Below are 22,939 nucleotides of genomic sequence, written 5' to 3'. Positions count from 1 at the left end.
GCAGGGAGGGACAGCTGCTGATGTCATCTGTGGGGCACCTGTACTCACACTGAGGGAGGCCACTGGGGTATGTGGAGCCAGGACGGACAGACGGAGCTGAAGTCGGAAAAAGAGCTAGTGGCTGTGACAAAGGAGAACCAAAGAAAGAAGGGCAGTAGAGTCATGTCGGTGCAGACACCACAGGGCAGGGCTGCCTAGCGCGGCTTCAAAGAGCCTGACAGCTAGCGTGTGCTCTGAATTCAGCTGCCATGGCCTGTGGCCGGGCAGCTTCTGTGCCGCCTTGAGTCAGTCTCTGCTTTCCTGCTGAGGACAGTCCCCAGGCTGCCCCTGGTCTGACCATGTCCTCACAGGGCACAACTCTGGCTACTTTACCTGTAACAGACTAGACAAGCTCGAGTGTGGGAACCAACCATCCTTATCTAGGGACAGCCTTGAGCTATGGACTGTGGTAAGGGGCTTTCCAGTCCCTCCCTACATGGTAGCTGAGGTAGCCTCAAGATCCATGGTAGCCCCTGGTCAGGGCTCCTGTCACACCTGCCTCAAGGAATCCTGGGAGCCGGCAGAGGCTGCTGATCTGGCCCCTGTGTAGCTCTTGGACTCTAGGGAGCTGACAGCCCTCAGCAGGGTTGAGAGTGTAGCCCGTCTCCACGTCCAATCCTCTGGTGACTGGATCCCCACAGTGCTTTCCAGCTCTGCAAGTGACTTCCTCACCCTCACCCACCAGGAATTTAGCGACTAGCTATGCTCACAGCTGTGGCAGTGACCCAGGGCAAGCTAGTGCACATAGCTGTTCCAGCACCACAGTTGGGCTGACTGAGCTCAGGGGTCAGAGTAGCCATCTTGAGGGCACCATTCCTACAACCCTGAAAAGTCCTGTGGCAGGGCCCCATCTGTCCTCAGTAGGCCAGTACCTTAGCACATAGCACTCGGAGTAACATAGACAAGATGCTCCACAGATATTCAAGCAAGTGAGGGAGCCATGCCCCTGATTCTGAGACTGCAAAGGAGGCTGGGGAGGGGGATGGAGTGGGGGGGGGAGGGTGTCATTGCATCACAGTGTCTCTGGTCCATGAGATGCTAGATAAACCCAATAGAAGTTGAGTGGCTCTCTTCCTGGCCCCGGGCCTTGAGGGACTCCAGGTCACTGTCCCCTCCTGCCCACAGTTCTTCCCACAGGCATGGAGCTGAGACTAGCACCATCATCACCCAGCCTCTGTCTGCGTGCGACCCTCTTCCCCACCTTTATTCCCCGACCCCAAGGCTTGGGCTCTCGCACCTATGCCTCCCACCCTCTCCTGTTCACATGCTAGCCCTCCCTCATTTCCTTTCTGTGACCTCTTGGAAATGTAGGGGAAGGGTAAGCAATAGATATATATTATGAGTGATTCTGTTTTTAATCTGTGCATGGGTGTATGTGTGTGTTCTTTGTGTGTGCAGGCACACACACATGCTCAGAAGGCTAGGGGTCTACCTTGCAGTGACTTTTCTCCTTCCGCCTTTATGTGGGTTCCACCAGACCTGGGCGGCAAGTGCACTGAGACCTCACTGGCCCCAAGCTATGAACTTTTCAATACACACAGGGATCTAGGAGTTAATTGATGTTTGCGAGATAGGCACCTTCCCGTCTTCCTCCACATTTCTCTTTATTAATTTTTAATAATCTAAGAACACAAGTTAAATAATTCAGCAAAGAATGAAAACCAGTAACCTCTTTGTCCTTACACTCTAGCCCTTGACCAAATGCCCACTGAATTGAAGCATTTAAATTTGCTTTGCGACAAAAATAAAACAGGCTTTTGCCTGTGAATCTGTTGGCTTCTGCGGTTGTGTTTGTTTGTTTGGAGACAGTCTCACTATGTGGCCCTGCTTGCCTGGAACTCTTTGTATAGACCAAACTAGCCTCAAAGTCATCGAGATTCAAATGACAGGGGCAGCTACACAGGGACCAGATGTACCAGGCCTGGTAGGAAACATTGCAGGCTCCCTCTAGGCCGTTAGATCTGGACTGTACTTTACATCGGTGGATGAATAAAACCCCCTGGACCCTGCATCATGTTTTGGTCGCTCTCTAACAATGGGTTTTAAGGTTGTTTCTGGATTTTGCCTTGAAATATTCTTTAGACCTGTAACGGGCAAACTGAAGATTCTGTGTCTGGGAGGTCAGGCCATGGAATGACCTAGTCACACCTAGTCATTTTCCTGGTGGCAGTCTGGCTATGCATCTTTGCTGCCTGGGATACCGCTGACGGTTATAACCATGGCCCATCTACAGGGAGGAAAAAGCATTGTTTCTATGCCCACATCCAAGCAGGTCTCCCGATGTCTGTTATTTATTGATTTTAATTCAGATGTCCTGTTTTCCACATTGTTTCTTGAAGCCAGGCACTGTGGCAAATGCTTTCACTATGGCATGGATACTTCTGGTCCAGGAGCTGCTAGGCAGGTGTTCTCAACCTGTGGGTCACTACCCCTTTTCAGGGAGGGGGGTCACCTAATACCATTGGAAAGCACAGAGACCTAAATTATGATTCATAACAGTAGCAAAACACAGTTATGAAGTAGCAACAAAATTAATGTTAATGGTTTGGGGGGAGGTCACTGCAGCATAACTATATTAAAAGGTCGTAGGATCAGGAAGGTTGAGAACGATTGCATCAGAGAACCTTGGGAGGTAGAGGAAGGAGGCTTCTGAATTCCAGGCTGGTCTCATTTTTGTATGAAGTTCCAGTGAGTTCTACACTAGTCTGAGCTACAGAGTAAGCCCCTGTCTTAGAGCAGTAACAAAAGAAAACCATGTTAACTAAGAAGCCCTGAAGCCATGTCCAAGTCAAAATTCAAGCTAACAATCTTTATCATCCAATCACAGTTGGTAGGTCGGCTTTGCTAAGTTATGTTTTGTCTGTCTGGTGGGTGGGAAACACTCAGACCCTTGAGTGAGCCTGCATCCTCTGTCACTCACTGTGCTCCCCTACACCCTCTGACCCTCACTGTGCTCCCCTACACCCTCTGACACTCACTGTGCTCCCTACACCCTCTGACACTCACTGTGCTCCCCTACACCCTCTGACCCTCACTGTGCTCCCCTACACCCTCTGACCCTCACTGTGCTCCCCTACACCCTCTGACTCTCACTGTGCTCCCCTACACCCTCTGACACTCACTGTGCTCCCCTACACCCTCTGACACTCACTGTGCTCCCCTACATCCTCTGACCCTCACTGTGCTCCCCTACACCCTCTGACCCTCACTGTGCTCCCCTACACCCTCTGACACTCACTGTGCTCTCTACACCCTCTGACACTCACTGTGCTCCAGCCATTAGTAGACATTTTTGTTTTAGATCTATTTGATGTGTCTGAGTGTTTTGCCTGCATGTATATCTGTGCGCCGTGAGTGTGCCTGGTGCCCACAGAGGTAAGAGTGGGTGTTAGATCCCAAGTAACTGGAGTTACAGACAGTTGTGAGCCATTGTGTGGGTGCTGGGAACTGAGTCCAGTATTCTGCAAGAGCAGCCAGTGCTCTTACCATCCCTCTGACCCCCTTATTAGTTTTTAATTGGCACAGAAAAAGCAAGAAATAAAAAGCCATTTCTTAATGTTAGAAAAGAACAAAAGGAATCGATCCTCTTTGCAGTTGATGTGCACACCAAGAACTCAATCCAACCAACTCTAACCTAAAGGCACTGGGATTAATAGAGAAATTTAGACACTGACAAGACTTAAGATAAAGCAATTTATCTGGGCATGGTGGCACGCACCTTTAGTCCCAATACTCAGGAGGTGGAGGCAGAGGCGGTCGGATCTCTGAGTTCGAGGCCAGCCTGATTTACAGAGCAAGTCCCTGGATAGCCAGAGCTACACAGAGAATCCCTGTCTTGAAAAACCAAAAAGAAAAATCAATTTAAAAAATCAATAGTTTTAATCCGTACTGACTAATTGAGGGCGGAAGTGGGAAGACCTATTTGTGATGGCAATAAAAAATTATTTCATGCCTGGAGGGAAACTTTAAATGGAAATTATAGGAACCGGCACAGATAAAATCAAAGTCTCATTGTGTTAGGATGCTTGGGCTGCTGTGACAAACACCCCAGACTGGGTGGCGTAAGCTACAGAAATTGGTTTATCCCCAGTCAGGCTGGTAGAGCAAGGTCAAGGTGCTGGCAAGACATGTCTGGTGAGGGATTCCCCCTTGCGGTGCAGTGGTTGGCCACCATGCTCAGCGTGTGCATGTGAGGACACAGGGTAGGAAGCTCTCTGCTCTCTCTCTCTGCTCAGGACGGTACTCATCTGTTGAAATCAAGGCTCCACCGTCCAGCTTCATGTAATTCTTCCAAATACCTGCAGTTTAGGGCACCAACATGGACTAAGGTTGGGGACACAAACTTTCAACCCACAGCACTTTATCAAAGGATAAAAAGTAAGCCCTGGGCAGAAAAGCAGGTAAAAACCAGTCCTGCCTCGAGTATGGCAGTGCTGCCTTTAATGCCAACGTTTGGGAGGCCTCTGTGAGTTCAAGGTGAGCCTGGTCTACATAGCAAGTTCCAAACCAGCCAGGGATACACTGTCTGAAAGAGGAAAAAAAAAAAACTTAATTCTTCCGTTGTCATAGTTATATATAAGATCTGTCTGATTCCCTTTGTGTGTGGATACAGACATACTGAATGAATGAATGAATGAATGAATGAATGAATGAATGAATGAATATGAGTGTGTGTATGTGCGTGTGTGTTTGTTTGAGTGTTGTATGTACTATGACATGGATAGGCCTGGAAAACTTCATACTAAGTAAAGGAAGTCAGAGTCAAAAGCTACATAGTGTATGATCCCTTTCATAAAATGTATCTAGGCTAGGCAAACCCATTGACAGACCCATGTGCCAGGGGCTGGGGAGGAACTGACAGTGAGGACAGGGTATGAAACTATTCGGAAACTGAATAGTGGTGGCTGTTGCCCAATGTTATGACTGCAGTACAAACCACTATATTGTATTTCTCCTAAAGAGCGAATTTTATAGGACATGAATTATGTCTCGGTTTTAAAGGAGCTTAGAGCGGTTATTACAGAATACTCAAATCAATGAATGGATAGGAATTGAAGCACAGTGGTCCCAAGAATGAATGGAAGCTGAACCCAGGGATATTTCAGCTCAGAGGGAAAGGCGGATTTAAAAACCAGAGCCGGTGTGGTTCTACTCCCGTGTGCATCCAGGAGCACTCTGCAGTCCTAAACACTGAGAATAAAACAAGGAGCCGGTGGTGTGGCCTGTGCCTTTAACTCCTAGGCACTCAGGAGGCTGGGGCAAGAGGATCATTTGAGCATAGAGTTCAAGGCCAGCCTGAGCACCACCGTGAAACCCTGTCTCCAAACCAGTCAGTCCGTCATTGAAAACATTCAGGATGGGGTTGGGGATTTAGCTCAGTGGTAGAGCGCTTGCCTGGGAAGCGCAAGGGTTTGGGTTAAGTCCACAGCCCCGAAAAAAAAGAACCAAAAAAAAAAAAGAAGAAGAAAAAAGAAAACATTCAGGATGAAGGAGGCGCAGCCCTGCCCTCTGGGTTCCTAAGGAGAGCTGTGGGACAGGTAGGCTGATCTCCTCAGTTTGCTCCATTTTTATTCCTCTGGGTCTTGGGTACTGATTTATGGCAAGGATGTCGGTTAGCGACCTTAGGAAGGCTCATCCACGGTAAGACACTGGCTCTTGCCCCAGGAGGCTTCAAGGAACAGCACGGCCTAGGGCAGCCTCGGGGTCAGGTAAAGCCAGCCTTGTGTGCCACCTGGTTTCAAGTGTCAAACTAATACCGGGGGGCTCGTGCTCATTGGCCCCTTGTCAGGGCCTACCCCTCCTTCCCCACACACAGGGTATACATACCCTCTACCTCTCCATCCCCTTACAGATGGCGGACATCAGAAAGGCCAGGGCTCGGTGCAGCTGCATCTGCCTCAAGCTCTCTGAAGCTCACAGGCTAATATGTCTCCTCTCTAGAAAGCCTAGGTCACAGCCTGTCTCTCCAGTCTCCTGCCTCCTCCTCCCTCCTGCCCTGGTCCTCCTGAGATAGGCATTTCTTCCTAGATGATACACTAGTTACCTTCAAGATCTGCCCCAGAAAGTACTTCAGGATTTTGGATTTGTTCCACTTGGGTAACTTGCAAGAAAAAAAAAGTGGGGTTTTGATATCGCTTCACCACCTACTAGGTTTTAAGCAATGTTTTCAAGATCCTGAACTGAACCTCGAGGACTCTGCCTCCCTGTGGAAGCAAGCATCGGGGTTCCATTGGGGGGGAGCAGTCTGGCCCAGCTGCTCTGCAGAGGTTTATCTGGGGAGGCCCTTACCCAGTTATCCCCCAGCTGACCTAGTCTCCCCATGGGGCCAGCACCTCCTAGAGAAGCCAAGTCATTGGAGCGGCACTGGCCGGTCCAGGGCACCCTGTGATTCATGGTCATTATCTCATTTGAAGCCCAGGGCAGCTGCAGACGGTGAAATTGACTCTTGCTGATGGATGAGACGGGAAAGCTGTACAAGGTCACGTAGGCTGCCGTAGGCTGCCGGCTGCACCGAGGGCTGTGGACCCAGGCTCTTCCTCATGAGTATAGCACACGGCACAGCCCTTGTCTCCATCAGCACATAGCTGGCTTGGCCCTGTCCGATGGCTCAGAGGCCTTTCCAAGTGAGGGGGTTGTTGCTAGGCTGTTGAAGAGGAGAAGTCTTGTGGCAAAGGAGGGGTGGGCAGAGCTATTCTGCCTGTCTGTACTCATTTCTGCTCAAAGCACCCTTTTAGCATCCGGGCACCATTAGACATAATGGATGGCCCAGCCAGTGTCTTCTAATTAATTACCATTCAGCCACAGAACTGAGTACTTGGTATCTGACAGGGGAATGAGTTCCCCGTCAGTGAGAGCATTCTAGTGGAAGCTGGACATTACAGTGAGGGGTCTTTTGCATCAGAAACTGGGAGACGCTAACTATGGGCTACTAGTGTGTTTACTGTTATGCTAACATGGGGCGCCCCATGTTAGCAGCAGCCTTAGGGTGGGAGGTAACTGTGGCCTGAGGCTGGGAAAGCCACAAGGCCCATGTAGACTTTGAACCTGTGACCTCTGTCTTGTTAGCATAGAGCGGCAGCCGACTGAGCTAATAAGCAGGTTCTGTAGTCACTGATTTTCCATCGAGCGCATATGCCGCTTCCTGACTTAATGCAGCAAGCTATTTATACCCGCCAATCCATTCATTCTTAATGAGCCTCGGTTGTGGATTGTAACATGTTTTATTTTCAGACAGGATTGCTCACTGCCCAGAGCCAGCTGTTGCTATGCCTCCTCCCCTTCTCTGTTCCCAAGAAATCAGCATTTTGGAAGCTCCTTAGAGTGTATGTGCACGCGTGTGTGTCCGTGCGCGCGCGCGCGCGCGCGCACACACACACACACACACACACACTTCCTCCTTGGACTCTGAATTGTCCATTTGTGTCACATCAGCTGGTGCAGGTACCTGAGGTCCCCCACAGCATCCAGGCTACCCAGGAGGATGTGTTGGGTGCTGGGGCCCCCACTAGCTGTAGCCAATAGAAGGAGGCAAAGCAGAGCAGGAGGGGGGTCCATGTTAGGAGGGAGGATGCCACCTGTCCTTGGGAGCTGAGACTCTGCCTATATTATAGGTCACAATCTGGTGAAGCAGGTGACCCAATCTGGCTGGCTGCTTAAAATTCACTGTCATTTTTTTTTTTTTTTAAAACTGCAAAGAACCCTCACTCTGAAAAGAAAATGGAGTTCTGGCTTCTCTCTTAAAAAATCAGAAGGTCTGCCAACACCGCCCTCTCAGACAGCAGCAGCTTCCCGTTTCACTGATGGAGTGTTCTCTGGTTTGCCACAGTCCCCACCCTTCCCTATTGTCTCTCACAGTCTTTGAGTGTTGCTGTACATCGTTACTAAGAAGGGAGATCTAGGGTGCAACTCAGCGGTCGACTGCTTACCTTGCATACACCAGGCCCAAGCTTCCATCCGTGAAGGAAAAAGAGAAATTCTTCTGGTATCCATGTCTCTGTGTAAAGAAAGAAAACAGAAGAATGATGCACTTGTTGCAAGAAAAACAAGCAGACGTCCTGGGGCTCCTCACATCGGCCACCTAGCTCACTGTAGTGGAAGGCAGGGCCCAGGCTGTGTCACACGTGAGTCCCTATAGCTAATTCTCACACATGGCCCTTGCCCATAGTGGCCCTGTGCCTGCTGTGAGCATAGAGGAGACTGCATAGCCACCTCCCGGGCCTGCCAGCCTGGGCTCCCCCAGCTAGCCTGAGGACACACCTCTTGGACCCTGTGGGCTCCTGAGAAAGAAAGCCGTGTTGTGGAATGGTGTGTTCCCCTGAGGACGATGGGGGAGGGGCTGGAACAGTGTCTCCTCTCCCCTAGTCATCTCAGAGTTCAAGGACCCCGCCAAAGGAAGGAGCCCTAACTGAGGAATTCCGAACAGGTAGTGATGTGCAGATTGTTCAGGGAGGCCAGCTACACAGCAAAGACTGTCTGTGTCAGTACGCACACGCACACACGCACACACACACACACACACACACACACACACACACACACTCTCTCTCTCCCCACAGCCCCCCTACTGCCTCCAAAGCCTAATCTGATTGCCCAGTTCCACCTCACACTGTGCTAAGCGCTCAGAACACGCTGTCTTGCAGTCCCTTTACCAACATCGCCACCCTGTCCCATCTCTGCTCATTTTACTCCTTGCAGGGGCTTTATGGTCTGGTGATGCCGTGGAAGGTAACTAGGGTTTTTTGTTTTGTTGTCGTTGTTTTTTTATGTAAAGACAGCAGAAGCCACCAAACATACACAAGGGCACACAGACCAAGAAGGACCAATTAGAGAGAGGACGAGGAGTCGGTGTGAGCCACCTGAGAAGGCACTGTTGGTCCCACAGGCACTTCCAAGTCTTTGACCCTGGTCTTTGTAGTGCAGGATTGCCGCCGCCTTGGTAAAGAAAATAAGTACACGAAAGTCATAGTTTGTCTGGGCTGTGGGAGGAATTGGATATCAGAGGCTAGGGAAGAGGCACTGTGCGTGCGTGCGTGCGTGCGTGCGTGCGTGCGTGCGTGCGTGCGTGCGTGGGTGCAGGGGTGCTGTGGTTCTCAAGCCCTCTCTGGCTACCTTTCCACCAGGCCCAGCAAAGGGCCATTAGTTTTGTCCTGTGCATCGGTGCTGCTACAGATCCCAGCGGTAGCTGCTGCAGATTCGGGCTTTGCATATGGTGTGGGGTCTGTGTGGGACTCTGTGTCTGGAACATCATGAGCGGATTACCCACTCCCTCCTGGAGCGTGGCAGAGAAGAGGGCCTACAAGGGAAGAGGCAGACTTGACTGCCCCTGCAACAGGGGATGCCGGGTACAGAGTCCAAGCAGCACAGAGGGGACAGGAAATGCCTGCAGTGTTCTAGAAACTGCATCTCCTGTAGCTCTCAGAGATACAGAGGCCGCTGTTCTTGAGTAGCCATGACTGTGGTCCTGCTTTAAAAGGAAGGCCCACGCATGTGGCCTCATCCTGCCTTTAAGCCCTTGGTTAAGCTGAACATCAGTCTCAAAACAGGAAGGAACCTTACACAGGGAAGAGTCCCCGCTCCAGGCCTCCCCCTCCTCACAGAAGCCCCTGCCTGTCCCAATGTCTGTGCTGGCTTAGAAATTGATTTCCCAGAGCAGAAGGCCCTCATTAGCCACACCACAAAGGTTAGGGGCATGGCTGTCACCTCTAATTTGCCCAAATCCAATGACAGCCTCAGGGGATTAGCCAATTCCATATGCAAGGTGAGGTCTTGAGGTGCCTTGCCCTCCTGGAAGCTATGTCTGACTCAAGTGCAGCCAAGGGGACGCAGTGCTGCCCCAGGGGGTTGCTGGGCTGAGCTCTCTGTACACAGTACAGCGTGACCCTCTGCCGCTGCCCACCTGCTTTGCTGCTTAAATCTACAACCTCATCCCACACACTCCGGACTGAACGGCCTTTGGGAGTGTGGGTGAAGTGAGCGGATCTGGGCTCCCACCCTGCCTGATCCCAATCCACTCTGGGGGTAAAAGTGCTGGCTCTGCTATACACTGCTCCCTTCCTGGACAGCCTGTCCGTGCCAGGGCAAGGGTGATGTTGCAGAAGGTCCCCAGCTGAGTCCTCACTCCTCCCAGGAGCATGGCAGAGACGAGGGCCCATCAGAGCCAGGCAGGCAGCTAGCCCATCCTCTTGCCAGTCTCTGAACACAGACATCCTGGGTCTGAGGCTCCTCTAGATGGAAAACTGTGACAGTGAAACTTGGAGGGATAGAGACAGAGTATACAGACTGGGGCACACCCGCGGTCCCAGCTCTTAGACAACTAAGGCAGGAGGATTTTGAGTATCCTGAGTCACAGTCAGATCCAGATTTCTTTATTCCAGGGGATGGGGGTCAGTTGGAGGTCAGAGGTCAACTGGCAGGAGTGGGTTCTCTTCTAACTCAGACTGGCAGGTTTGTGGCAAGCACCTTTAATCCACTGAGCCATCTTACTAGCCTCAAGGAGACCATTTTCAAAGCCAAACCTCCATGAAAGAGGTAAAAGTTCAAGTCGGGAGGAAACAAAGGCTCATGTCACCTGTCAGCCAAGGAGCGCAGAACACACAGGCTCCCTCATTTTGTGTGTGTCTGCCAGAAGCCAGAGCCTACACAAACCAGTTTACCCCCTTTCCGTCAGGGGCTTCCTCCAAAGGGCTTCCTGATCCTCCAAAGAGCCCATTGCTAAGCTGCAGGCTTTCCCTGCACTGTCGGGGAGGCCTGGCCTACCCCAGGCCTACTCAAATGGTGTTAATTTGTAAATCCCTCCTCTTCCAGGAAGCCCTCTCTGACCTCTCTCCCTGAACACTGTCTCTCCCACACTGTCACACTCCACCCTGCTCTGTGTGTCCTGTTCTCTCTCGGGGAGCAGTTCTTAACATCCCTCCTCCTACTACCCAGAGCTCCTCATTTGCGGTTAGGGGACCAGAGGGCTTTCACACCGGCGACCACATCTTTATTGATCTGTGGATTTGTCTTCATTAGCTGGTGCCTCCTATCTGTCTGTGAGCCCGAAGGAGAGAAAATTAAAATCGATGTTCATGAATAAGCCAGCACTGGGACCCCTCCGAGCCCTGGATCTGACTTGTCACTCAGCACTGTGCTTCCCTGTTGCCTCTTCCCACCTGGGGTCATCCTCAGAGCCTCTAGGGGCAGCCTTGAAGGGTGTCAGGAAAGGAAAGCACCTAGATCCTGTGCCCGTCCCTGACTACACACTAGGACAGGTTGGAAGCATACCATGACTCCTGTCACCTGGTCCCAAGGAAAGACAGGTAGACATGGAGCCTCTTCTGACTGCCAGTGGGCCCATTCCTGGGAGGACCAGTTCCCCTAGCTTGGGCCATCCTCAGTCCTAGCTGGAGCCCTGAGGACAAACCAGAGGATGAGGCCACTGCTCTCCTCTCCCACCCTCAAGAACAGAACACTCCCCTCAGAGCTATTTATCCCATTCTGTGACAACTTCCCACCCTCCACCCCAGTGCCTGCCCAGACTGAGGCTATCTGAGTGTCCTTCCAGGAAGACAGATGAGAGGTGCCTGGCTGGGGCTCTGCCATTACCTGTTCTGCTGGCCTGGTGAACTACCTATCCCCATACTGACCTCACTGCCCTGCACGGCTCAGAGCGCAGTTAGCAAGTGACTTTATCTAGGGCTAGGCAGGCTTGGAAGGAGATGGATTTGGGTCATAAGGTGGCCTTCCCTTGGGTAGCTCCAGGCAGGGAGAAGAGGCCAAAGCAGGAAAAACAGGAAGTGGAGGCAGCCAGGTGGGTGGGCTCCCTCTGCTCCTGGTGCAGAGGACTCTGGGAAGTAGAAACAAGTTGAAGAGATTCCTGGGCTTTATGTTGAACTCTGTTTTTTGAAAATCTTATCAGCTTGTGTAGTGTTTGGTCTTTTCCCCTGCTGAATCTCATCTTGCTGGACAGTTTTCCGTCTCTCTCTCTTCCCTCCTTCCTGTCCATTTCACAGATGAGACAAATTGAGGTCTAGGGTATGATATTTGCCCAGAGGCATCCAAAGCAGAACCAGGGTTCAAACCAAAGCAGTGGGCATGCGTGAGACAGCCTCTCTGATGCAGGGCCCATATGGAGAAAGGAAAGAGTCAGCTGACTGGAGAGGAGAGTTTAGAGTCATTAGGTGAGATAGGAGCATGCCATGTATACTCTGGTGAGAGAGCAAGGACCTCAGCCAAAGATGGACATGAATGCCAGCCCAGCCTCTAACCATGCTCTGAGAGCATCCAGCACTCTCCTCAGCCTATGAACCACGGCTGGAGCCACCACACTCCGTTAGAAGAGTCAGCCCCGCCCAGTGACGTAGGCTAGGCCCAGAGCAAAGAAACAAGCCCCATGCTAGAGGACATGAGCCCATGATGCATGTCCCTGTTCTTCGTTGAATGCTCACAGCCACTACAGAGGGAGCCGTCATTCACCCACGGCTCCGCCGAGCATAGATAGGTAAAGAAAACAGCCTAAGGGTGCACAGCTGGAAAATGACACAAACCCAAGCCTGTGCTTCAGGGGCACCTCATCACATGACCCCCACCTGCTGCCACCCGAACGGGGACACGTACGCACACACACACACACACACACACACACACACACACGCACACGCACACGCACACGCACACGCACACGCACATATCCCCATACACCTATTCCTGACTGTGAGGGCTAAGCCATCTTGGCAGAGCCAACCACATCTGTGCTGTGCTGGTCTGGCGGCCCAGGAGGATTCATTGGGGGTTCCTTTGCCCTCCCCAAGGCCTAACTGTCTTTCCTTTACGTTAAAAATATTTTTTGTTGTTTTAGTATGCAAAATTTCCCACCATCTGCTGCTTCTTGGCAGGATGTTGGAAAATATCTCCCTACTTCCCTAACTCCCATAGCTTCAGAAGACTTTGGGCTCCTTGGAGCAGAGCAGCCACTGCTCCCCAGGGTCTCCCAAGCTCACAGCCTGCACCCATCTTTGCACTGGGCAGGTGGATGTAGCATGGCTCCGGGTGGGAAGATGGTTTCCTGACTTTTCAATCAGACAGGGATATCAGCAGCTTGTCCACTACTGAGCTGACCTCACACTAAGTCTACATAGGTAACTGCTGGGTATTGACCAAAACTCTTGGTTATGAATCTTGAAGAGGTGCCTAGGGTCATGGAGAGAGGTCATGGCTAAGCAGAGCCTGGAGACAGGTCCCCAGAGCCTAGCCTTTCATCCCTGTCCCAAGCCATCCCAGCTAGGTCAGCAGCAGCCACATGTGTCCTGTGAGGCATTCAAGGGAGATTTTCCAAAAAGGAAGAGTTCCTACCCCACCCCCAACCTGCCTCATGTACCAAAACTCAAGAGTTTCCATGGTGACAGTCAAATTGCAAATCCATCCAAGAATGAACTAGAGAGGGAAAAAAACCAGCCCAGCCCCAGAGAAACAGGCCAGGCAGCTCTAAGCTACCCAGCCACTGCTGAGGTCGAGGGTCCAGCACGATGGGAAAATCCCTGGGAAGATCAGGCCCTCCAACAAGTGGACCAGGAAGTCAGGCAGCCGGAAACCTAGAGGGGAGGCTCCCCTCCTGCCTCGTGGTGGAGCCCTATGAGTCTGGGTAAGAATACCTCTTCTCCTGCAGGCTCTCAGATCCGAGTCTCCCAGGGTTCTCTTACCTCTGTCAAAAAGCCAAAGCGTAGGCCGAAAACAAACATCAAGCGCTCACTCCCAGACGCTGCCTCCAGGCTAGCAACTTGCAGAGGGTGGAAGAGCAGAGGCCAAAGGTTTGTGAGCCTAAACGCTTCATTTAGACCCTAGAAGATTTCTAGTCCTGGTCACTGTTCAGAGGGAAAGCAACATTGGTGGCAGATTACCCCAGATTACAGGGTCAGAGCAAAGAAAAGACTGCTTCCGAGATCACTGCAAGCAGCTTCTGCAACTTGGTGACATATTTGCAAGGCCCACGTGACATGAAGCCTCTGTCTTTTTCCCAGTGACTGGAAGTGGCCACCTGCTAGCCAACACTGCCTTCTTTTGCTTTACAAGAGCAGATTGGACATGGGATTTGAGTCTTCAGCACATAAACCTGATGGCTATGGCCGAACCCCAACTTAAATCCCCAGGCATGAGGCTGGGCAGATGGTTCTGACAGCAGTGTGTTTGCTGCACAAGCCTGAGGACCTGGGTTCTCTCTCTGGCATCCACATAGAAAGCTGACACAGTGATACCTGTAAACCTCGCCCTGGGAGTGGGGAGACAGGCAGGTCCGGGGCTTGCTGGTCCGATAGTCTTGCTGAGCTGATAATCTCCTGGCCACCGAGTCTCAGAAACGATGTAGTGATAGAGCGATACACCCAACACCAACCTCAGGCTTCTGTGTATGCATAGCACATACATGCACACGCATGTACATGCACATGCATGCACAGATATGCGCACACACGACACCCAAGCCTGGCCCAGCTTACAACTCTGGGTACAAAGAGGCCAGGCAAGGGACAGTGTGTCTGAAAGAAAGGAGTATTCCTCAGCTGATCCCTGCTTTGTGATCCTGTTGTGAGATTGTCACCAGAGGCAGTTCCCCCTTTTCCATGGCTGAAACTTTGGCCTCTGTCACAGGAGACAACTCAAGTGACAGTAGCTGGAGGAAGCTTTCCAGGATTCGTCTCTGATTTCTTTTAACCTTTGTACATTGCATGCATCCTTGGCCACCAGGTGATATGGTGCTCACCCCTCACTCCAGGGCTGTGCTGGTTTGGAAAGATTACAATTCTCCATCAACCCTGTCTAGCGATTTGAGCCTGCTCCCAGCCCCTGCCCCTCGGAACATGTACAACAGATGACAGAATGCAGGGGTTTACACCATAACCAACTCCTGGGACATCTGACCCCACTGGCCCTGCCCCTTGGCATTTGTTCAATAGCATTAAGAGATGCAGGTGTCACTGAGCATCTTAGAGCCAAGCCTAGTTCCTGATTGCCTAAGTCCCCAGATCAGCCACAAGGGAGATGGAACATTCCAGGTCAGGAAGCATTGATAGATCACCTCCATCTCTGCCAGAGAGATGGAGAGACGAAGGTGGAGGTTAGTCACCAGCTCCTCACAGGGACCGTCCTGCCCCCATTAGCATTAGCGAGCTGCCATCCTGGGTTCCTGTGATGCCCCAATGGGGAGGCGGGGAGAATGGAAAGGAACTTGCTCCAGGTGTCTTAACAGGCAGCCCCACTTCCTGCCCACCACCTCCCGCCTCCTGTGTCTGAGGGACCCAAGGGGTTAGTGTTTAGTCAGCCCAACAATGAGTCAAAAACGACGTAAGTGTTTGTAACAGTGATGTCTGTAGGGTCTGGTCTCCGTGGATTCACATTCAGCCCAGACCTGTAAAGGAACTAAAAAAGCAAGTCGGGTTCTTACCTACAATTCTCATGAACCAGGAAGGGCACATGAACCCACCCCCATCCCTCTTCTTCTTGGTTCTGTGTCATCAACGGCCAAATCTGGAGTCTTGCCAGTGGCAAGAGGGAGACCAAGAACAGAAGAGGAGAAGAGGCTGAAGCAGAGGAAGAAAAGCCAGGGGCAGGCACAGTCATCGCTCAGGAACAGTTAGTACACACAGGCCTTCCCTTGGTGAACAGGAGTGTGGGTGTGGTCCTCTAGATGATGGGAGCCTTTCAAGGGATCTGTGTCAGCTGGGACACCCTGACGGTGCAGAGGGAGACTGACAAAAGCACCCACAGGAGGAGACTGTCACAGACATCCTGGTGGGAGGCAGGGTGTCTAGTGCTCACGGTAAGGAGGCAGCGGACGCAACCACGATTGAAGGGGCCTAGTGAGGTAACCCAACCGGTGGGTGCTTGCCTGGCACGCACAAAGACCTGGATATGAGCCCCAGCATCACAAAACTAGGCAGGATGTGGGCTGGAGAGATGGCTCTGTGTTAAGCCTGCATAGTGCTCTTGTAGAGGACCCAAGACCACCTCAGGTGGCTCACGATGTCCCATAACTCCAGCTTCAGGGGGATCCAATGCTTCTGGCCTTTATGGGTTACCTGCACTCACGTGCATATACCCATAATGATGTGCACGCACACATGCAGATGCACATGCACATGCACGCATGTGTACACACACACACAATAAAAATAAATCTTCAAACAGAAATCTAGGCATACTCAAATTCCCAACATGCAAGTAGTAGAAGCAGGTGGATTAAAAACTCACTCATCCTTGGCTACACAGCTATTCGAGGCCATCCTGTCTTAAAAAAAATTTAAAAAATCCATTTTGGTGGTAAAACTAACAGGGCATGTCAAGGCCGGCACTATATCATTATCAGACCTTCACGAAGCACCTGCCATGTGCTGGCTACTTGGCTTTGAAGAGCCCAGAGCCAAGGCTCTGAAGGTTGAGAGGTTTAGCCAACTCCGACTTGGGCTTCTTGTTTTTGTGACCTGAGTCCCTCAGTCAAAAGATGGCATAAGCTAAGACACAAAGACTTTCTAGAAGGTTCTGGATCCAGGATACCAGGTAGAAAACCCGTTCCTCCCCCTCTATACCTACAATCCATTTCCCTAGGTGACCAGCACTTCCTCTGGTGGTGCCTCACGTCAGGAGACAGAACACAGCTCCTGAAGGAGCCTGGAGCTGGGCTGGACCCTGGTCATCAGCCTTGATAGAGAATTCTGCTCTCCTCTTCCCCCAGTGGGACCTCAGGCTCCCAAGCTGGGAGGAGGAAGATGCACTTGCTGGGAGCCTAGGAAGACCTCACCCACCCCCACCCACCCCCTGAAAACCGCACTTTACATTTGAAAGGAAAGCCAGTGCCCTGTGGCACATCAAGTCAGTCACCTCTCAGAGAGCTGGCTCCCTTTGACCCCACATCTACTTATTATCTTTGTTATAACTCAGTTACACGCTATGTAAATTAATCAAGACAGTCAGAAAAGAGGCCAGAGCTGTTTCATTAAAACCAAGATTTCATAAAAGTCTTGAAGGAGCAACTTGCCTTTTTTTTTTTAATCTATTGAATTAGGCGTGGGCAAGCCAACTGCAAAAAAGCAGGAGGAGGATATGAAAAACTCTAGTGAGAGTCTGCTCTCAGCTCTATTTCCCGGGGTCTTTCGTCTCCACTGATAAGAACATGAACCAGAGTCACAGGCCATGCATGGTACAGTCTGGGCCACATGGGCCCTTCTCAGAGAAGCACCCGGGCCCGCCTCAGAAGGTTGGCACACGGATGTACATCCCTGCTTAAAATTAAAATAGAACGTTTGAAGGATGAATATATCCTGTATTATGACGCCCACAGGCGATGAACCAGCCAAATATGGTGTTGAGTGCAGAAAAGAGGGTGTTCACTGAGGAGCTCCCTCTGAGCCCTCGCTCCTTGCAGTTCATGACACCCCACTGTGCATGGCTGAGGAAGACGCCAGCTGCCTCCCTACTGGGCTCCTGATGAGAGTTAAGTGGTTGGGAACCTCAGCTAGTCTTGCAGTGTCAGGAGTCCACCCTCCTCACTGACCGCCCTGGGCACAAGCCCCGACTCCTGCCTGGGAGATGGGGAAGGACTGTTCCCTACTGTCCTGAAGCTTTTGAGACTTCAGTGTCTTCTCCATGAAACCATGGCCTGGGTGTTCAGTGCGGCCAGATGGAGGCCTCAGAGTGTCCGTGCCTTCATCAAAGTTGGTCATCCATTCATTCCTACCAAGCAAAAGGGATCCACAAGGAGGCCATGAGGCGTGAAGATGGCTGGCCTTCCCTTAGCTGGTAGGAAGGAGCCCCTGGCTTCCATAGTTTCTCATGCCCCAGACAAAAGGGCTAACTGAAATTCCAGGTCACTTGGTGGTGGCAGGAAGAAGGCAAGGCCTGCCCTGCCCCCACTCTGTCCGAGCAGGAGAAAATAATCATGACCTCCTCTGCTCTGCTCTGTCTGTTCCAGTGGTTTCTAGTGACAGTGACAGTGACTCAGATCTCAGCTCCTCCAGCCTGGAGGACAGACCTATGCCCTCTGGGGTCAAGGGCACAAAATGTGACAAGCCTAGAGGGGACTCAGGTAAGTGTGGAGAAATCTGCTGTTTGTTTTTAGAGCCTGAGGTGCTGAGTGGCATTTGGTTTCTTTGGTGGCAGCTTCTGAGTCCAGGCTCCTCTGTATGTGAGGGATAAGGTGGGGCTAGCATGGAGCTTTCCCTTTGTACACTCTCCCTGAAGCACCCTGGTCAGCATTGCTCAGTTCACATTGTAAGCAACAAAGAGATACAGAAATTAAGTCCAGTTCCCTGAGCCACTGTCCTTCTGCCATACAACTGCCGTGAGGACCCTGGCACATGTCATTGCCTCCTGACTGGCACTGCCTCCTTGAGGTGGAGCAGACCATTTTGTGACTCTTGACATAGGTTAACCTGGGCCATGAGTAAGGAAGGAAGCAGAGAGAAGGAAAATGGAAGGTTTTTTCATCTCTTTAAACACAAGGATGGTCTTCTGAGAAAAGCACCAGCTTCCTTTATGTCCTCCTGGGTCAGAACTAGGACCTTCAAAGGAAGTTTCGGGGAGGCTGATATTAGTGTGTAAAGAGTGAGTCCTACAGTATCTGCCCTAAACCGGAATGAAATTCCTTTAAGTACTGCCCCAGAGCTAAGATCATGACTGGAATCCTTGTTGGGAATAAAAGTTTGGGCTAAGCCAAGAATGCCAAATGCCTGGCACGCATACTATACCCCATCTCTCTATCCCGTGCGGTGGCAGACATTACTAGTTGCTTATGATGCTCTTTTCCACAGAATCCTGATGCACCTTCACAATCCTCCTTAATAGTTTCCCAAGTGGTAAAAACTAGTCCTGGACTTGGCACCAGGATCCCCAAGAGGCTCCATTAGCAAAATGTATAAGTTGCCCATCAGCCTCGGTTTCAGGACAAGCTTCCTCCTTCTCTTCCTCCTCCATGCTAGCTCCAGTGCCCTCCCCTCCATACCAACTCTCAGCTGGGTAGGACCATCTTGAATAGGTGTTAGGTTTGATGGTGCTCGCTCACACATATATGCCTTAGGATCTCCTCCCTCCAGTTGCTGCTTCCTTTTGGAGGCCATGGCATATATGTAAAGGTCATGGAACAACTTATGGGAGTCAGTTCTCTCCTTTCACCACGTGGACCTGGGGAGCAAACCTAGAGTCTCAGGCTTGTTGGCAAGCACCATTTTTAATCCACTGAGCCATTTCCTCAGCCACCCTATGCTTTCCTAGAAGCCGGCACAGCATTCTTCTATTTCCCATCCCCCTCAGGGTCTGACCCCTCCCCTCCAGTCATCTCCCTCAGGGTCTGATCCCTCCCCCTTCATCACTTAAACACAAAACCACAAATACACACGTATAGGATTTAAGAGTCGTTAGTAAAGGTGTCTCTCCCTCTTGCCGAGTTACCAGACACATAATTCCTCCTCCTCCTCACCCCTCACTCTGTGAAGATAGGAAAAGCTACTAATTGCCAATTCTCTAATCAGTACTTTGTTAGTTAGGGAAGAGCCCATTCTGTTGCTCTAGTGTATCTTGGGTCAATCAGCAGAGAGTAGAAGTCGGGCTACAACAGGCAGGCGTGTGGGTGGGGGCAGCTAGGCAGACAATCCATGCTCACCACCCACAATTCCAGAAAAGACTTGGCCAGCCTTTTGCTAAACTGAGCTTTAGTACATCTCCATCCCCATTCACATATGGTCTCCTTGCAGGTAGCAGCATGGAGTCACCCAGGATGGGGCCTGCCCGACCGCCCAGCCATCTTTCTGGCAGCCAGAGCAGCCTGGGCAGTGAGACGGGGGCAGGTGCTACAGATCCACAGGGAGGCACCCTACCCCGGCCTGAGCCCAGGGTATCCGGTGAGTACTGCCTTGGCTCTGTTTGTCCAGCAGCAGCTTCATCCCCTCCTCCCTCCCCTAGTGGCCGGTGACATTTTCAGTCCTTCGTGTTTACTGAGCTCCGTGCCAGGCAGTGGGGAACAAAGGTCAGACAGACCCATCTCGGCCAGCTTTGACCAGAGGGACTCAGAATGGTGCCGTCTCTGCTCCTGGGTCACTTGTCCGTCTTCCCTTGCTCCTAACGGCTGCAGGCAGGTCTCACTGGGCCCAGCCTGGGCTGGAAATAGTGGAGTCGGGTCTGTCTTTATCCTCCAGAACCCTGCCCCACAGCCAAGCCAGCCAATGCCAGCCTGAATCCTGGGAGGGAGATTGGGGCGGGGGGGGGGTCCACCTTGGTGTTCCCGTGGGATAGGTGTAGCAATGCTCTTACCCTGTCTGGTGCTCACTGGCCCAGCACGGGAGCATCATGACATGGGACGTTTCTCGTTCGCAAACAGAAAAGACACGGACTCCTTTAAAGACCAGCCCCAGCTAGTCTGGGCAACTCTGGCCAGAGGCCCACAGATACATACATAAAACAACATCCAATGTGCCCCTCAAGCAGCCTGTGTATACCCCATTAGCCATCCCACCCCCCCGTTCCACAGGGAAGGAGACAACAGTAGTCAGGTCTGGGGAGTGGACCTCTCTACAGCCTCAGGATGCATTCTAGTCCCAGCCCTGACACTCTCGGCAGTTAAACCTGTGCACTGCTAGAGGGTAAATAGTCAGACATAGGCCGTGAGACTGCCGCAGTCTGCTCTCACTGAAGTATCCCTCACGGCGTGGCACGAGCCGTCTGCCCTGTCCAGTGACAGTAGTGGGGTTATGTAGCACCAGAGAATGGGCAAAGAGGGAATGTTTCTTCCTGGGTCCAAGGCTCCTCCTGGCATATGAGGTCCCTGTGTTGAAGACACCTGCATTTGGACAGACAAACGGAAGCACAGGGGGACAGAGAACAAGCTTCTGAACACACAGCCCAGGGGAACAGTGCTGGCTGGTATCCAAGCTCTCTCTGCCCCAGGCTAGCCCTGGACCCTCCCCGTTCTCAGGCAGCCCTGGGTGCAAGAAGACCCTGTCTTGTCACATCTCATCCCAAAGCTGGGCTGTTACTGGGGAAGAAGTCACCTCCACTCACTACTCAGTGGTCTTTCTCTCTTTCTCCCAAAGGCAAAAGGCATACGTGGGCAACTACCCGTTACTGAGGTGGCCAGCTGACCTCCCTGGGCTGAGGCACACTCTCTGGAGGAAGATTCAGAGAGAGACAACAGGGCCAGCCTACCGGAGCCCCTCTCTGAAGGTTCCTGAGGGCTCACAAGCTCCCTGATACCTTGACCTGCAACTCAACAAGCCAGTGTTTGGGGACCGGACCGAGCGTGCTTGCCCCCACCCTGTAGTGCCTTCTCTACTATCTCACTCAGCACCCCACCTTTTATTTATTGCCCCTCCCCCATCCCAGTCACATCTCGATTTGTTCGGGCCTTGGGTTGGGTTGGAAAGGCCTTCCTCTATGCACTGAAGTTTGGGTGGGACCACACAGGGCTTTCTTTGTACTAATGATGCGCACTCTAACCCTCAGTATGACCTGCGGAGCTGAGCAACCCCCACCCCCTCACCCCACCACATTCCCAGTGTAAGCCTGGAGCACCAGGCTTTCCCTATTCCTCCAACTGGTGGAGGCCAGAGCAAGGTCCTATTTGCCCCGAGGCTGGTCCAGGAGCTGAGTTAAATCCAGCTTTGAGGTTTCCCCGAAGCCCCTATTGGCCTCTGGGCTTTTGTTCTACCCTGAAACACAGCTCCCCCTCAGACATTAAAATGCCTTTTGTTCTTCAGTGGAAAACAAAGCTCCCACCCTGCCTCATGCTCGCTGGCCCAGCCTGGGAGTTTCAAATTCTAAAGCCAGAGCAAGTGTGAAAAATATTCAAAATACAGATGCTTCTGGAAAACCCCTCCCTGGGGTGGGGGTGAGGAGGTGTCCTATGCCCTTCCTTCCCTGAGTCCAGTTCCATCCTTCCCCACCACCATCCCTCCCAGGCCACCACCATTATTAGCCTTTTGCCTGTTGCTGCTGGCAGAAGACAAACTTCACTATTTCCCTGAGATGTGTAGCCATCAGCACTAACATAATAAACATGAGAATTTTCACCAAGCCTCTCTCATCCAAAGACCACAATCCCCACATTCTGACCTGTGCTGGGATAGCAGTGGATGGATTAAAATATGTAGCACTGATTCACTGAAACCCTAAAGCCTGAGTAAGAGAAACCAGCCAGATCAGCGTCTCAATGCACCTCCCAGCCCTAACCCTAAATCAAGCCCATCTATACAAAAGAGCTAATCAGAACAGTCCTAAATAGACACCAACTTCTGGCTACATGTGATAGACTGGGCACAGGAGTCATTTTCTTCTGTCCCACACAACGCAACATGAAGGAATGAGAGTGCATTAAACTGCGAAGACAAAGGGGTGGAAGACGACGAGAGCTATTTGGAAAACTAAACAGATGGGACAGGAAGATGCTTTTATCCTCAGCCTCCCTGGAGAATGAGCCCTGGCCTCATCCCTTCATGATCTTCTCCATACCTACCCCATAGACTCCTGACCCACATGGCCTGGTCACTGTCCTTCCCCTCACCCTGGTGTCTTAGGGTTTCTATTCCTGCACAAAACCAAGAAGCAAGATGAGGAAGAAAGGGTTTATTCAGCTCACACTTCCACATTGCTGTTCATCACCAAAGGAAGTCAGGACTGGAACTCAAGCAGGTCAGGAAGCAGGAGCTGATGCAGAGGCCATGGAGAGATGTTTCTTACTGGCTTGCTTCCCCTGGCTTGCTCAGCTTGCTTTCTTATAGAATCCAGGACCACCAGCCCAGGGATGGTACTACCCATAATGGGCTGGGTCCTCCCCCCTTGATCACTAATTGAGAAAATGCCTTACAGCTGGATCTCATGGAGGCTCAGGGGAGGCTCCTTTCTCTGTGATAACTCCAGCTTGTGTCAAGTTGTCACACAAAACCAGACA

The 22,939-nt window shown here is 51.6% G+C and overlaps 1 protein-coding gene across 4 annotated transcripts in view; it reads left to right on the top strand.

The window, feature by feature from the left end:
- Nucleotides 1–22,148, top strand: part of Rph3al (rabphilin 3A like (without C2 domains)) — a 143,431-nt gene extending 121,283 nt beyond the window's left edge. For 3 of the 4 annotated variants that reach the window (XM_032913606.1, XM_032913607.1, XM_032913605.1), the window contains exons 7-9: nt 17,975–18,088; nt 19,752–19,898; nt 21,087–22,148. In XM_032913606.1, the coding sequence (XP_032769497.1) occupies nt 17,975–18,088; nt 19,752–19,898; nt 21,087–21,121 (296 nt within the window). In that variant the 3' untranslated portion in view covers nt 21,122–22,148. The remainder of the gene's footprint in view (nt 1–17,974; nt 18,089–19,751; nt 19,899–21,086) is intronic. The other variant, XM_032913608.1, reaches the window with a different exon arrangement.
- The last annotated feature ends 791 nt before the right edge of the window (nt 22,149–22,939 follow it).

Source organism: Rattus rattus, chromosome 9 (genome assembly GCF_011064425.1).
Source record: "Rattus rattus isolate New Zealand chromosome 9, Rrattus_CSIRO_v1, whole genome shotgun sequence".
Taxonomy (NCBI): Eukaryota; Metazoa; Chordata; class Mammalia; order Rodentia; family Muridae; genus Rattus; species Rattus rattus.
The sequence above is the reverse complement of the archived record's forward strand: the minus strand, read 5'-3'. Positions and strand labels throughout refer to the sequence as shown.